The 18086-nt window shown below is 31.5% G+C and overlaps 1 protein-coding gene across 1 annotated transcript in view; it reads left to right on the forward strand.

The window, feature by feature from the left end:
* Positions 1 to 4488: 4488 nt before the first annotated feature.
* The window catches only part of Tbc1d15-17 (TBC1 domain family member 15/17), a 60938-nt gene continuing 47340 nt past the window's right edge, over positions 4489 to 18086 (forward strand). Inside the window, exons 1-6 of the mRNA XM_035366495.2 lie at positions 4489 to 4778; positions 4949 to 5041; positions 7173 to 7314; positions 7421 to 7634; positions 9552 to 9663; positions 17454 to 17783. Coding sequence (XP_035222386.1) covers positions 4758 to 4778; positions 4949 to 5041; positions 7173 to 7314; positions 7421 to 7634; positions 9552 to 9663; positions 17454 to 17783 — 912 coding nt within the window. The 5' untranslated portion in view covers positions 4489 to 4757. The remainder of the gene's footprint in view (positions 4779 to 4948; positions 5042 to 7172; positions 7315 to 7420; positions 7635 to 9551; positions 9664 to 17453; positions 17784 to 18086) is intronic.

The following is an 18086-nucleotide window of genomic DNA, read 5'->3' on the forward strand; positions in this document are numbered from 1 at the left end:
AGCAAAAGGCATTTTCGTGTTTTTTTCCGTGTGTAACATATATAAAAAGCCAGTTGGCCCTAGAAAGTCCTCTATGAAGGTAACCCTCCCCTTAGGCAGATAGCACACGAGTTATTTCGTGTAATTAAATAAACCAAATCAAGCCCCTTGTTCTTTTTGTTACAAAATACTACTGCTGAATGCGTACATGTCTATTGTATGTCTATTTGTACATGTCTATTGTATGTCCATGTGAATATAATTAAGAGTTCGAAATCACATGAATCTCCTGAAAACTATTTCAAAAATCATTTCGTTGCAATTTATTCTAAACTGTAATGCTGGGAAGAAAAGTTAAAATCAAACTTCTATTTTTTTTTTTTTTTTTCCTTTTAATTTGTGACTCCTCAGCTCATTGCTTTTATTCAGTGTTACAATTAGAAGATTAAATAGGAAACATTAACGGAATAAATCATTTTGAGTCATTTATCATTCTCAAAATCAACAAGAATTAAATTACATTATTAAAGATGCATATGCTGAAGTGCTAATAATCGACCATGAGCTTGGATTATAATGGCAGCATGCAATTGAAAGATTATAAGAACTGTCTAGATTTATGCAAGAATTTTGCAGCGTTTAACACTGGAATAGTTCTACAAATTCAAATTTAAAATCCTTGTGCATAATGGTTCTAACCTTGCACTGTACCAAGATTTAAATCTTAATTTTTAATAGAAATTTATTTATGTGATCAGGTCGCATGATTTCATAATATTCATAACTTGTTTAATATTCTGAATTTATCTCACAAAAAACTAATTTTCGTTACACTCGTCTGCTGTTCTTACATTTTCACTTAATCATGCAGGCAACGTTAATTATAAGCAGTGTGTGTTCATTTCCATTTATTACAAAAACCTACTTCAAACAGAAAAGGAGGGGAGAATGAGTTGATCTTGTTTTCGGTTAATGGAATTAAAGTGCAAATATTTTATCATCCTTGTATAATTTCAGAAATTAATTTAACATTAAAATCTAATGATTGCCTTCTTTCATGCACGAAATACAGATGCATATTAAATTCACATAAGTTATGAACAACATTTAACTAAATTCCAATTTATTATTTTTTTCATAAGCATACAGTAAATATCTTCTTATTTGCTAACAATCCAGATCTTCTGAAAAGTTACATAAATTCGTCTGATTGTGATCAAGCATGATATAAATGTTGCTCACCTTTGGAGCTCTAAATATACTTAATTGGATTCTTTAGTCCCAAGTTTTTTACTCTTCAACTTTCCAATTCTATAACCACTGTTGCATCCAGGGACGAAACAGGCTCCATTATATTCTTTATTCACAATGAAATTGCTATCAAATCAATATTTCCGCTATTATTGTCTATGTAAAATACTACCGTAAGTAAGGCGAACGAGTAATGACTGCAAAATAGTCTATAAATAATGCTACAAAAAAAAAAAAAAAAAAAAAAAAAAAAAAAAAGTGGACCCTTTTCGGAAAAAATGGTAATTCGAATTTCACCTCCTTCTTTATACTCCATGGTGTGGACGCTAGATAAAATGTCACCAGAAATTTTCTATTTGGGTGTTACCTAATATATATGCAGAAATTATTTTTTGATCCAGTTAGTATTTTAGACAGAAAAATTAAAAGAACAGTTTGAAACTTCAGAAAAAATCTTAAAACGCTTTTTGAAAGCTAACACTTAAGAGTAAGTTTTTTAGTCCAAAGGTACTTTGTTCCTGAAGGACTATTGTTTTCGTTTTGCTATTTTGCGTTGAATCACTATAAATGCCCTTTTCACTTTTCAAACTAATGCCACCAAATGTTAGAGCGCTGCATTATATTTGAAGGAATTAAATAATGAAAAATCTGCACAAATGTATGTATATTTCTCACATTATGATAAAACAACGGCCATAAAGAAACACAGAGCCATCGAATTTTGAATGATGTAATCCTCCTACGAATACGGGCATATAGAAAACCAAATTTGAAATTAGGAATTTGTTTTATTATCGATTTCATATTTTGTAAAACTTTAACGAATTTTTTTATTAACAAACTTAAATATTTCAAAGCGAGCAATTCATGGAGGTAGGAAGTAAGATGGAGTCGCCCTAAACAAGTTTCTCCGTACCCTGCTCTGAAGCACCGGCGATCCCTACGTGGTGACCAAAACATTGGTCATTTACCATTGAGTTCTATGGGATTTGACGCGTTCGGGTGTAAATATTTTGTAATTACGTCGCAAATATACATATAAATGTATATATTTTCTTTTTCTACAACACTTCAGAGTCCTAAGTATGTGAAAACAACATATTTTTAAACAACATTTCATTCTGAACGGAATTAAATGCTGTACTTTTCACAGGACAGTTTTCTCAGAATGGTTTAATTTGAATAAAATATTTTCACAAGTTTTCGTTAATTACATTAGAAAAATAAAATTAAGGTAATTCGATTTTATTCGGTTAAGGTACAAAAATTAAGATCAAAGTTTATTGTATTATTAATATTAAAATTATGCATTATTTCTTTTCTATTTATAGAGCTTCTTCCTAAAATACTTTCTTAAATATGACATGATTTTTTGGCTTCTTTTAAATCGAAAAATGTAAGTGAATTTATAATTGATGCTCTATTCGGTTCATTTTAAATTAGAGAATTATTAGGAATTAGCGAAATACTTTAAATGAGTATTTCGCTAATTCCTAATAGTTAAATAGGTATTAAATAGTAAGTATTTGACTTTCTCTGAACATTTCTGAAAGGAAATAAAATAAGTTTTTTTTTATTTTTTTTTATTTTTTTTTTAAGTATTATTTAAAACTTGTAACTGAGTTATTATAAAATGTAAAGGGAATAATTCTTTTAATTATACTTATCAGATTTTTTTTTTACCCTTCATTTCAACAATACATATTCCAAAACTCTTTATTACGTTTTTAAGTGCGCATCTCATAGCATTTGCTTTACAATACCTTTTAACAGATTGCTTTCCAATACGAACAATTCTTGCTTAAATAGTTTTTATAACGTATTTGTCAACAGGATTTCAATTTATGTTTACAATTCAATATTAAGGTTATTATATATTTAGATAACATTTATAATCATTATCAATTAGATACATTTAATCATTAGATTTCTTCACAGTACTTTCACAGTTGTTTATAAGTGAATAAATTCTTCATTTCAAATACATTTATAAATAGTTTAATGAATATTTAAGTATTTTGTCAAAGGCAGATACATGCTTTTTGCAAGCACATGCATAAATACCCATACATATTTCCTATTTATCATTTCCGGCATGTGCAAATCTTTAATTTCTGTGCATTCACTATATTTTTCGTGTAAAGTAATTTACACTAATTTAGCATACACCCGAAAGTTTTACATAAAAAATATATATGAATATAATTTGAATGAAAATTTTAAATATTATTTTTAATACCCACTCAAAGGTAAGTTTTTCTTCAAAATTCCTCCACGATGGCATCTCTCTCTTTAGGCAGATAGCCCTTGCATGCGTTACTCTATTTAATAAAAACTTAATCTGACCTATGTGCCTAATTACAAATATTTTAACATGCATAATTTTATATTTACATTTAGCCATAAAGTTTCAAACTTTTCAAATCTTCTAGAAAATAAATTTTGGCAGATCTCTTTTAGCAATTTTCTTAAAATCTATATTTTTGTAGTGCAACAGCTTAGAATTTTATAAAACAAATTCATAATCAAAATCGCTGTTGTTAGTTATCGAAAAATAACCAAGATGTGATTTTTGCGTAAATGTCGGTAAACTATACAAATTGCTATTATCCATTACACTATGAATGTTTCTTTCATGCGAGAGTGTCCCTTTTTCGATTTCTATGGAACTGTCGTGTGTCGAAATACTATCAGAATCTTGTCAAGCGAGTTTCTGAATGTAAACAAAGAACACCCCGTCTGGTGACCCAAGCTTCAAAGCAGTGCTTCACTTCTAGCGCGGAATGGCACCTTCTCCCTTTCCTACCTCCATGGAGCAATTGGGGGGGGGGAACCCTTTCTATCTCCAGCGCGCGGAACTGTGTATCGGGAATTCTAAAGATATGGTCATTTTAAAATTATTTTGCGACATTGCTATTGAACTGAATTTTATGGTTTAAGTGCAAAGAACATGATATTTAATAAATAACGGTAACACACAAAACGTTAAGAAAAGCTTCTTTGGACGTAATTTAAAATCTGAAACGTGCAGATTTTCTTTTTTTTTAAATTTTCATTTGTTATGGAAAATATTTTCTGTTAAGCATTTTTCTACACTATTCTTCCTTCTTTTTCTTCCAGATTGCATACCAGAAGCCGAGTAAAAAGATGTTCCTACATCTTGACACTCCAGAATACAATACGTCTGTGTGTGCTAAGCCTTTAAATTCATGTGATCTGACTTAAAATCATTTTAAGATTTGTTTACTCAGCGGATGAACATCTCAACTCAGCAATCTATGTTTGATGTTGAAATTTGGTAACTTACCTTATGCTAAACATCGCGATTTATGCAGTTTTAGTTTGTGAGTAGTAACGCCCAATAGAATTATATACTAAAGTTTTATATAACTTTAATTTATACCAGAATTTTCTCTCTTCGTAACAATATGCTTCTAATTCGAGTAAATGTGTTTTGATAGAAATACTCTTATTTTACTTTTGAGTTATCAAAATCGTTAGTAAATTTTACATGTGATTTTAAAATAATGGATAAGAAGAAAAGGGAGGTAAGTTGTTTTCACGCTTCCAAATTATATTGTTCCACAGTTGTATTTTAATTTAAAAATTTGTAAAAGCATGCTTATAATTTATCTTCCTTGTTCTCATTATATTCGTATTTTCGTGGAAGTGATAATTTTCTGTTTCTTATGACATTTGTATTGTAATTTTTTCTCAGGTCAAATTTGTTCAAGATAATGTGGTTGTCAGTATCGTTAGTCCTTTAAAAGACGAAGCAGTTTTTGAGGGGCAATTGATGATTGTTGAAGAGGTATGTTTCTAAAAAAAATTACAGTATTTCCATATAGTATTGTGGAATGAAAATAAATTTGTATGCAGCCGTACGTGGAGCAGTGTTTTTCGGTTGATTCCCCTTCTTTTCTATTATATAATTAATAGGATAAAAAAAGAAGCTTACTGGTTTCTAAGTTGTCTTTTAGATAGCAATTATATATTTGTATCTAATAATTACAGTTACATAATATATTTATATCTAATAATAAATGAAAACATCCCAAAATTTAGAAAATAAAAGACATGAAAAAAAATCTCGTCCACTTGCATGTTAAAGAAAGAGGGAACCCCCCCCCCCACTATTATAACCTTGAATAAATTACTTCAGTGTGAGAAGTTTGAGTTTGATAATGGCACTGCAGGTGATTTGATTTTGGTTTTCATTTTTAAAATAAATGTACATTTAATGAGTTTTTTCCTCCTTTTTAACACATAATTATATAATAGTTTTAAGTTTTAAAATTAAAAATCAGTGTAATTAAGTCATTTGGTATGTTAATGATTTTTTAATATACTTTTTCTATCAATTCATCTTAATGTGGTATCCATCCTGGGAAGGTCTATTTTGACCTCTTTGAACTCATTGAGTGAAAAAATATAACCTACCCTTTCCCCAAAATGCCTGTTGTTCTTATTATATATGCATTTATTAAAAAAATGTTTTCTTTCTAATTAGAATGGTAAATCAGGTAATGTTATGCATTACTAAAATTCTGTGTACTTAGGTATGTATATAATTTATAAGCTATGTTTATATTTTTCAAGATTCACATTTAATTGAACAATTCAGTATTCAATAGTGTAATTTAATAATGTAGAATTTGATGTTTGCATTAAATGTTAAATAAAAATTTATTTTATTTAGAGATAAAAAATGAAAGAAATTATTAAAAATATCTGATATGCATTACCTGCAAAATAGATTTAAGAACTTTTTTTTTTATATTATTAGGACATGAAAAGTGTTCAGTGAATTTTTTAATCAGATTAGATTTTTTTTTTTTTTTTTTTTTTAATGTTCATGTACCAAACCTTCCAGTATATGATTAGGTTTTTATCAACAAGTTCTTGTTCACAAATTCTCTCGGTCTTTTCAGAGTGTGGTGATAAGTATCATTTATTTTTTCATTTTCTTGAGACTGTTTCTGACAAACATGGGTCTGTGTATTATTTTTTTCTACAGTTTTCTGTAGGTTCTTCTATGTTTTGTTTTTTCAGCAGTCTCTTTTTGATTAAAATATTAAAAAATATTATGTACCCAGCATATAATCTCCTTCCAGTTCCATGTTTTAAATAGCAATGAGCTTTAAGTAAAGTATCACTTCCAGTTCATTGTATGTAAATAAAATCTAATTGTTGTTCCACAGATAGAAAGATCTGTAATATGAAATTTTGAATTATATTTTCTTCTTCAGTTGCACTACAGGCCGTCTCTACAAGCTTCCTGCTATGGATCCGATCTAAGGTTCTTCGAATGATTGATTTTTAGTCTTGAGATCTGCCTCCACGTAATCTGTTCATGTTCTATGAGTTGTTCCTCTTTTCCTGCTACCCTCTACACCTGCAGAGGTTCTTTTTTTAACAGGGTTCAAGTTGTCACATCTAAAAATATGTCCAAGCTATCTGATATGATAAGATTTGATGATTTGGATAATATTAGGTTGGTTGTATCTTCTATAGATTTCATGGTTAAACAAAATTCTTCATCCGTTATTTTCTGTAACTGGGCCATATATTTTTTTGGAGTATTTTTCTTTCAAAGATTAGAAGTCTTCCTTTATCTGTTTTTACTAGGGGCCAGCATTCATTACCATATAACATGATAAGTCTAATGAAGTTTAAAAGTAAGTTGTGATCCAACTCATCAGCAAGAAGACATGAATTCTACCAAGTATTGTAATGAAAATGCATGAAAAACAGCAAAGTAAAAATCTAAGATACTAAGACATTGATCTGGGAACTTTTTGAAACTTAGGATTTGGGGAGCCAAACTCTTGGCTGCTTGGAGGGTTAATGCTTGGTTGCTTGGATGGTGACCTGCTGCAGAATGTTTTATGAAATGCTTATGAAATACATTTTTAAATAACATGCATTTTTTATTTTTGAAGCCACATGGACCAGAAATAGAGTGGCATCCAGGAAAACTGAAAACTGCTGAAGGGAAGAAAAATAGTCCAGAAGTAGACAGTTTAGAGTGGGAAGATGTATCATCAGCTGTTGGATATAAAGCAAATCACGATGAAAGCCTTGGTTGTATTTTGATCCTTTTATATTTTCATGTACTTTCATTTTTAAATCATTTGCTTGAAAAGTAAGTAGCATTAATGGTAATAATTTTAAATTTTATTTATTTCAGATGCTGTAGAAATCAAAGCTGTTCGTACACCAAATATTATCAAATTTGACATCGCAGATTTGAAATCATTCAAGAGGAGTGAAATTCGTGAAGGCAATAAAGTTATGTTAACATTCTTATTAAAGGATGGAACAAATATTCCAAGTTTACAATTTGAAAATAATGGCTTTGGGAAGTTTTGTGCAGCATTAGATAATTACATAAGCTTTAAAAAGTAAATGAAGCATTTTACTATTCTATTATCTATATTAGTAAAATTGTAAGTGATTAAAAATTAATTTATTAAAATACTGACATAGTAATACAATTAATGATACTGCATAATATATTATAATGCCAACAAAAAAAATGAAAGTATAAATATTGATTTTAGTCAGTCTTTTTTGGCTATCATTTGTTTGCAACAGGCTACTTTGGCATTCATGATTAATATTTTGGTGGCATCTCCTTCAGTGGGCCACCTGCACAATGGTTAATATTTTAGCATCTTCTGCTGATGCACTGGGTTTAAATTTCATTTAGAATACAATCTCGCTTCTAAACTGTAGATTCTCAAACAGCTTTAATTCATTACATCTGCTTAGAAGACTTCAGTTTGCATTCTTTCTTCATCGCAGTTTTTCAGTTTTCGCTACCATAGGCCAAATGGTTATTTTTATTAAATGTACCCGAAATGCTCTCTATTAATTATCATCTTGCATATTGTGACATCCACAGTAATGTGGTGGCAGGCAAGTTGACTAAATTATCCCTAAAATTAGTTCCATTTTCTTTACCTGGGATTATTGTGGCTGGATATTTAAACACGATAAAAAGAAATTCTAGAGACCTTTTAGGGAAGGTGTGGAACTGTATTTAATTTGCCATCATCTGTTTATATTCAATAAAAGGTGATTGATGTAGGGTATTTTAGTAAGGTCTCTAGAATTTTTAATATTTTTCAGGCAGTTATTGGTTAATTAATGGTGCCATTAAATGGTTTTTTCATTGGTATGCCATTTTATTTAATGGCCATTTGTGTATGAGGAGTCGGTGTATATTGTCCTATTGTTATGGCCCCCATTTTTTTAAGTACTAAGTTAATGCCAGGATTATTTCTAATTTCATGTTAAATTTTCCTGCACATTTTGTGGCTGCTGTGTTTTTGTGATGCCTTTTAATATGGCATCATAAGCAATTTTATTTATTTTTTTTTACTCCAAGGAGTTTTGCACACGAATTCCATATGATTTGTTCCTCATGAAGGTAAAATTCACAATGGTAAACTCTACCTCATTGATTTTTATTCTGCCGCATAGCGGAGTACAGCATTTATGTATGAGCAGTTGTTGGATGAACAGAATTAAATTTATGGTCCAAAGTAAAATGTCTGTAACTTGCTTTTTTCATTTCCATTGTTGTGCATGCTTACTAATAGTTAAGACACTTACTAATAGCCTTAATAAAACATCAATCTCACTTATATATGGTCGACGATTCTTTGCAATGAGTGTGGTTGCCTCTCTATTTAGAGGGGGGGAGGGAAAAAAGAAGATTTACCAGTTTCTGGGCATAACTTAACAAATATCCAGTAGTCTGTTTTTTCCCCCGTTATGATCAGACCTTTATTTATGCCTATTGTTTTTTCAGTATCTGTATCATATGTTCATTTATTTAGTTGTCAAATAAAAAGAGAATACACCTCTCTCATAAAACTGTTCCAATCAGTATTTACATTTTCATAAATGCTGAGTTGCTTCTCCCACCACTCAAGCAATGTCAGTTCTAAGTAAATCCCCGTGTTCTTTCAAACAGAATTCTAAAACCACTGAAGCAGTTATCAAAACATGATTTTCCTTCACTTGTAGCTATCCAAACATGGCTTTCTTTCACATGCAGTTTCTCATGTTGTATCTCCAAATGCATCGGTATGCTATTTTATTTAATGGCCATTTATGTATGAGGAGTCAGTGTATATTAAAAGTGCTTAAAGTTGCTTAAGATAGTTAACATTGCTAACGACATCTCATCTCAAGAAGGCAACTTTTACATCTTTTTTGATTTGTGGTATAAAAAATCATATTAATATTTTGCAGCTGTTATTTTCTTTTATCTTGGGCTTTCTGTATTAATTTATGTATCTTCTGTATAGGTCAGAAAAGGATAGCAATCTGTATTTAACTGTTGATCCAAAAATTCAAGCACTGGAGAAATCATTTAGTGAATTAGATTTATTCTCTGACAGTAAACCTCATATTATTACGGTAATTATTAGTTTTTTGTTTGATTTACTTAAAATTGAAATCGTTGTTTGCAGTTATTTGTAAATTTAAAATTAAAGGAGAAATGCAAAGAGCTGTTAATTATTTAGCTACTAATAATTACTAGAGTTTTAGTCACTTTAAAAAAGTAATTTTTTTTGGTATCTCTGTACTGAACTTTTTTAATTACTACGAAATTTCTAAAAATTACTACGAAATTTCTAAAAATTACAGTTATTATATTTCTGTTATTTAGTAAGATGGTGTCAATTAGCGAGTTGGTGTTCTTTAGATCTTTTATTTTTTAATATATGCAGATTTATACCTAATTGCTTCAGTTATGAACTTTGTACGGAAGTGAAAAATACCATCCTTAAAATGATAAACAAATCATATTAGATTACAACAGGAAAATTTATTTTATTTGAAACTTTTTATAAGTGTATAGATCTTTTATAAGAGTGTGATGTTATATTAAAAAAAGTGGAAATGATTTCTTTTGAGATTTTTTCAGTGGCCATGAAGTAAATTACCAACTAAAGGTAACATTGATTATGTGGAAAGCAAGGTATCACAACTTTTGCTTTATAAATCAGGTTAAAGTGCATCTTGATATACAAAATAAGTGGGGAACTTGCTTTGCAGTTAATATAATTGTATTTTGAAATTTTCCAGTACAAGCACAGGTTTCCAAAAATAGCACAAGAGTGACAGGAAATGACATAAGGTGTTAGAATACCTTATATGGAATGAAAAACAGTAGAGTTATTGGTCTTTAAAATTATGAGAGGCAAACAAGCAAGAGAACTTGTGAAGATTAGTTTGAAGTTGTTATGTTGAATGCCATAGATAAAGCAAAAGCTAGCATAGTTTAAGTTACAATATTTTTAATTCTCTTCTCCTTTTCTTCTAAAAGTTTCAACAACAAAGACAAAGCATGCATTCTCCCGTATTTCTGCATTGAAAATGAAACTTAGAGAAGCAGCATCTCGTGAAGATATGTTACATGAATGATTGCAGTAGAAACATTATGCTAATTTTATCCGATCCATAATTTATGAAACTTAGAGAAGCAGCATCTCGTGAAGATATGTTACATGAATGATTGCAGTAGAAACATTATGCTAATTTTATTATGCTAATTTTATCCGATCTCGTGAAGGTATGTTACATGAATGATTGCAGTAGAAACATTATGCTAATTTTATCCGATCCATAATTTATGTAAGGATCTGTTTCCAAGATTAGTTATGTTCGACTTAACCAGCAAATATATAGGGGCCCACCAGCGACCGAGCGGTAACGTCGCTGAACACTGGTAGTTCGGTCCAAGGTTCGAATCCCGCGGACGGGCTGGCTGCATGGGTGTTTTCGTGGTTTTCCTCATGTGTAACGTGTATACGAGCCAGTTTCCCTTAAAAAGTCCTCCACGAAGGCATCCCTCCCTTAAGGCAGATAGCCCTTGAGTGCTTTGCCATAATCAAATAAACCAAACCAAACCAAACCAGCAAATATAAAGACATGAATTGTTCATGGGATTGAAGATGGTATCTCAGTCCTCCTAGTAGACACTGCAGTTTTCCTAGAGCAGTGCTTCCAACCTTTTTTCTTGCACCACCCTCTTTTAAGCCTTTCACGACAGGAAGCGCAAACGCGTGTTTATCGCAGAGGCCTGCAGTCTCTTTCGCGAGTATCTATCTAGGGCCAGAGGGATTTTTTGCTATTAAGTCTAAATGCACGAAGAAGCAATAAATGCACTCATTTCCCGGCTGGCATTTCCTGCTCTGGTGTGCGAGGGCATTTTTTCATGATATAAATATGTGATATAAACATTCGTGTTTCTATATCCCTTTGAATCCTTTCTGTATTCTTTTTTTTTATTGCTATGTAGAGTCTTTTAGGATTACTATGTAAAATTCTATTATGTTTCGCATTGCTTTTATTTCAGAAAGCCTTCAGTTTACTTATATATCTTATATGACTTCAGTTTATTATGGCAAGCAAGCGTTTTTTATCAGACAAATGATAAATGAGCCAATTAGTGATATGAATGAGAGTGATGATTCATTTCCTAAAGAGTTAGAAAGCAGTATTTCTAGGGATTCTCATATGGACATTTTGTCAGAGACTGAGCTCACTGAGTGTCTGTCTTCCAGTTTACGTGAAAGATTTTACTTTTTGTAAACATACTTTGTATTAAAACTTTTTTATTAATATAAAAGTTTATTAATGTACTTTATCAATTAAAACTGTGGAATAATTTGAATAGCGTTTCCGAAAATTATTTCTCAAAGTGAGCATTTTTTTGGTATATATTTCTTTTTTAAACTAAAGGAAAAAGATACTTAAATGCTAATTTTAACATATATGATAGCTTAAAGAGCCATTTGGAAACATTCCTTTCCCCTTATGTTTATATAATCAAAAAACCACATGTATGCAAGTCTTGCTACTCTCATTTTTAGTAGAAGGTCAAATCTACATGCATCTGAAACCATATGGACATGCAATGCCATCTTTTGCCAAAAGTTATAGCTTTTAAAATGTTCCAGAACACTGGCACAAATGTGTGACAGCTGGGGGGTGAACAAGAAAATGCTCTGGCATGGCGGTGTGTTGCCCGGGAAATGAGTGTATTTCTTGCTGGCACATATACGTGACAAGTAAGTGTGAAAGGGTTAAAAGAAGTTTTCTTTATTGACCGTCTTATATTTTTCTATGTAATGTACAGTGTACAGCATAATCATAATTCAAATAATTTACATAAATAATAAAAAAATGCCAAATAATCATAATAGATACAATAAAAATACAAAGAAAGTTTTGAAAAATGGTTTATTAGAGAAAAATAATAAGAATACAAACAAAGTTTTGAAAAATGGTTTATTAGATATGTTTTATTATTTTTGTATTATTATTAATTTAAAAATATAAACAAGTTTTCAGAAATAAAATCAGCAATATTAATTGCACAAAAGCTTGATTTTTATTAATATTCCTTGTTATTGCTGCACTTGATGTACTGATGCATTATTTTTTATATTTGGCATACACTTCCTTAATTTAATTCTTAAAGCACCTGTTTAAAAAAAATATTCTGTTTGTTTTCTTTCTTAAATTGTTGACTTGACTGAGCAAGAAGAGGGAAAAGTCATGAACAACTCATTGACTCAAATTTTATTATAGGATATTTCTTTCAGATTTATTAGGAAATATTTGTCTTGCATGAATTTTAAATTCAAAATTTAGCGTATCCTTGCGTTTTAAATAAGAATTGACATTTTATGATGTAGCTTTATATCAACTAACAATTAATTATCAATATTATTGATAAATAATCAGCGAGATTTTGATTTTGCGAATCAGTTGCTAAATATATATTCAACTATTGACTCCTTGATTGATCTAATAGTTACTAGTGAGCAACTAGCTCATTGACTCCCTTTTAAATATCATCAGCCCCCAGATCAACTGCTGACTTTGGTGTGAACTCCTGTTCTAGAGGTCTATTAAGATACTTAGGGAATAAATGTTTGGATTGCTGTAAATAATCTTCTGAAGTGCAATCTTGATCTTCTGAAGTACAATCAGGGTGAATGCTTTATAATAGCATTCAGCTTTATATTAGCATATATAATTGCTACACATTGGAGATTTTGCAGTGTGGGATAACACATATTTGTTTTTTATGAATTTCCTACACCTATATTTAGGGTTGCCCATAAAATAAGGTTCCCTAATAGCTGCAGTCATGAGGGATGCTGTATCGCAGAATCTGGCAATCTAGGTTCTCCTTCTTCCAGTCACTGTCCCAGTGATCTGTATGTGATACTCAGACTTGGCTTGGCAACCGTTAGAGATGGAGCTTCCACTCACTTCTCCCACCAAGTGCAAATTACACCCTGCAATTTTTTTTTTTTTGTGGTGGTGGGCATTCATTCCCAACTGTGTTAAGTCTATGGAAAAGGTGGGCTTTTGCTCACGTACAACACGTGGTCAAATGGTGCAGCGAATATGAAGATGGGCGTACAGACGTCCATGATGAACAGCGTTCTGGGCGGCCATCGGTTTCAGATGAAATGATTGCGAGTGGAAGAAACCATGCTGAAAGATCTAAGGGTGGTGATTCGGGAGCTGCACGAGATGGTTCCTTGTATCAGCAAGACCTGCATTGCTAAAATTTTGGCAGACTATTTAGGGTATAGACCGCAGGTGGCGAAGTGGCTAGTGCATCGTGCAGCTGCACCACAGGTCCAGGGTTCGATCCCAGGGCTGCGTGAGGTTGACTCAGCCTCGGGAGAATTTCTTCAGGCCTATGAAACCAATGGTGATGAATTTTTGGACTATTGTCACTGGGGATGAGACCTGGGTCTACTAAATGACACCGGACATGAAACATTCTCATCAGAAACAACCAAAGCTGCAAAAGTTCAAATAAACACTGTCCGGTTACAAAAAGTGGCGGTGAGCATCTTTTGGTACAGGAAGAGGTTATTGTTGCGCGAATTCATGCCTGCCAGTGCAACAATCAATGCGGACCGCTACTGTGAGACATTGAAAAACCATTGCTGCTCAATTCAAAACAAGAGGAGAGGCATGATTGCAAAGGGAGTGCGTTTCCATCAGGACGATGCTCATCCACACATCGCCTGTGTAACACCCGATTTCATCAACAAATTTGCATAGGATACTGTTGCATATCTGCCCTACTGCCCAGACATAGCCCTAAGTGACTACCATCTCTTCCCTGAATTGAAGAAACACCTCTGTGGGGTGCATTTCAGAATTGGAGAGGAGCTGAAAGAATAGGTTTTAAGCTACCTTCGAGGCGTGGTGGGGAGAGTTCTATGATTCAGGCATAAAGAAGATGGTGCACCGCATATAGAAATGCATTGATCTCAACGGCGATTATGTCAAAAAATGGGGTAAAGTCTAAGCTTTCCAAAAATCTATTATTCAGTGGCAATAAACATGCTTTTCATTTTAAAAAATCATTGGGAACCTTATTTTATGAACAACTGTCATATGTATGTAGGAGTGAAAATTTTCAACAATAAATTCTTTGGAGCAGTTAGGCTCATTTCATATTAATGAGGTAACTAAAGGCTAAGAACTTTGTTTATTGGTCTAATACTAGTTCCCATGACTTGCTGCCAATACCCATGTGTTGTGTACTATGGGTTCATGAATTCGGAATGACTGATGACAACACTTGATGAGGAATCAAAACAATTTATTCATCAGTATTACACAGTGAAGTTCCAAAGTTGCGTTACAGTCGTCGAAAAACTACAATAAACATGCTTAAACAATCGGCAACCCAGCCTTCAGTCTATCAGGCTATGTAGTAGTCTCGGGCTATCTAGTGAAGATAAGCTTCACTGCAAAGCGCTAAAATACAGCTGCCAATTTGGTCGATTGCTCTCAAGCTAATCTCTGAACTCTGAGTGCTACTACTGAACTTAACACACTCAAGATATTCTTCACAATAAACTGCAACTCTGTGTGTAGGCAGGGTATTTATAGCTTTTGACCTGCTATCGAGAACATTCTCGGGAAAACAGTTAAGAATTCGTTCTAGAATGTTCTCGCTTCATCTATGGCATATTGCCAATTTTTTCGCCAAATGGTTGATTTCTTGCCAAATCTGGCAACCTTAAACCCGCTAATGATGGCTGATTTCTTTCTGTGCCTATTTTGGGAGGGGGCAAAACTCGAGCAAATTTTATATGATGTGATAAGTTTGGACTGTCCATGCACATTATACCTGACTTGGGCATATAATGCTTTGTAGAGTATTATTTGATGAAGGACAGTGCCTCATCACCTGTTGTGAGCAGTGTGAATAACTTCTTCGAGACTGTATTGGTAATTACATCATCTGGTTTGTGTCATCTTTGTTTTCTCCTGATTTAAAACTATTTAATGATTCTGTAATTATCTAAAGTGGTAGTCTACGTGAATGATTTTAGTATACTGAATAGTGTGAAGGAGAATTGCATGCTACCTCTGTTTTCGTACGTGGCAAGTGCATGTAAGCTTTGTGAAAAATCTATTGCAGCATCCAAAAGCTACAATACATTTCTTTTTTCTGTGTTCCCAAGGCCACTGTTAGTTCACCAATTTATTTTATGGCTACCCAGTAATACAAAATTTAGCCCAAGTTAGAGAATAGGGCATGTGAATATTACTTATAACCGTAGTTGTTACTAGCAGATTTGTGATACTGTTTGCTAATTAGGGATTCAGATAATTTGTGACAATTTGAAATTCTTTCATATATAAAATTTAAGTGTTTCATCCTTCTTTAATTACTGAAAAGAAAAATAAAGACTTTTATTTTCTATTTTACACTTTATCAATTAGTTAAAAATAGCTGTTTTAAAATTTCATTTAAATTTTTTAAATTGATCTTTTTGTCTTTATTTCTATTTAATGAGATTTTCAAAAATTAGAGAACAAAAGAGGTGATAAAGAAATTTGTTTTATCTATTTGAAAAGTACTCTTGAAATCAACAAATAAAAGCATGTTCTTGAATTTCCTGTAATACGTATTATATTTTTTTCTATTGGACGTACCTGCTGTTTCTTTTAAATCTAAATACTGGGGGAGAGTGTTAATGAGGATAATTTTTTTTTATCATAGAAAAAATTAATTATTAATATGATCTAACATAAAAAATTCTAATATCTCATGTTTTGTATTTTAAAATTTTGAGTTTTGCATTAAAGATCATTTTGATGTAAAAAAATTAAGTTTTTTGAGCTGCTGAATTTATTTTCTATGTATTTTAACCATTTGACTGCTACACGGTTCAAAAGCGCAGCGTTCATTTGTCTCGAAAACCTTGACGCAGCGCTTCTGCGCTGGGAGTTTCATTGTGTCTTTGTTGCTCCGTGGGTGTGAATGTAATCTGACCTCGCGTGTACTTTGTAACACAAGTGTGCATTCTAAAATAACTAACTGCGTAGCAGTGTTTGAGACAAATGAACGCAGCACTTTTGCACAGCATAGCAATCAAATGGTTAAATTAAAATTTGGTAAATTTTTAAAAATAATGAAATCCTATCATATTGCTAAAGGTCTATATTATCTTCGGAAATTTGAACTTATAATTTTTCAATAAAAATAGAATTTCCGCAGTGTGTTTGATAATTATTCTCCAAGAAAGAAATATTTCATCAGTTGACTCATAGTGTTAAAAAGTTGCTAAAGTAAATTTAACAACATCTGTAAATGCTTGTTTAAAAGAGAATTTAAAATTGAAAAGAAAATTGATATACAATTTACTTTTTATTCTTAAAAATTAATATGCATTTTGATGTATTTAAGGGTTGGGACTTGACATTTCATAATAGTGTGCTGAGTTTGATAATTTCAAAATTTTTAACTATCCTGAAACCTTTTTGCTTTAGTTGATTTTATTTTCACCTGTTTAATTTCTTAAAATGTGGCTAATTTGTCAATTATTTGTTTGGAAATTATTTTTCAGTATGCAGTTTAATCACAGATCAGAAAGGACTTTAAAATTTTATAGAAATATAAAAAATCTTTTATTGATTGGCTGTTTCTGCTCTGATGAGGTATAAACTTGTTTTTCTAGAAATTTTGAGTGAGAAATTATTACTGTTTCTTAATTCATTTCATATGCATCTTTGCAGATTTCATTTATGTGAGAAATCATAATTTGAAAAATAGAGACTCTTGAGCTTTCTGATCTAGCTGACTGATTTATATCTACTTAGTATGCATGTTTTACTCTTTCTTACAATTTAATTTTGTATTGTTACAGAAAATGCTTCATGATCCATATCATACAGCATTAGGAGGTTTTTCAAAAGTGACAAATTTCTTCTTCTCTGATTTGAATTATGGAAATGACACAGAATCACATTATTCAGATCATCGTCATTTATCTGAATTGATTTCTGAAAACATTTTGAATGTGGATATTGATCACCAGGAAGAACCTGGTTACGAACTTATTACATGTATTGAATTACCTGCCAGGCCCGAAGTTAAGCGAGAAGACCCAGTTATTCTAGAAGAATGGAACTCGCATCTGGATTATGAAGGAAGAATCACAGATGTTGAAACTCTGAAACAAAGAATATTCAAGGGAGTATGTAGTGAATTCTAAATGGCTGCACTGTAATAATTTTTTATATTTCGTTGCCTATTTCTAAATTTGTAAATGAATATTTTAGGTTATTAATTAGCAAAAAGATGTGTTTGAGAAAAAGAGAGGTTAAAAATGCTTTGAGCCTTTGAAAAGGAAATTTTCATAACTGTACTGCAGACTGTAATAATTGCACAGCAAAATACTCTCTATAAAATTGAAATATTTTCTTTGTAATTTAGATTCCCTTTACTGGAAAATTAGCCTTAAAAATGTTAGTCCCCCTCCATTTTTAAGTAATTATTT

This window comes from Stegodyphus dumicola, chromosome 1, assembly GCF_044657685.1.
Source record: "Stegodyphus dumicola isolate Sdum_Otavi_A_Nest chromosome 1, ASM4465768v1".
NCBI lineage: Eukaryota > Metazoa > Arthropoda > Arachnida > Araneae > Eresidae > Stegodyphus > Stegodyphus dumicola.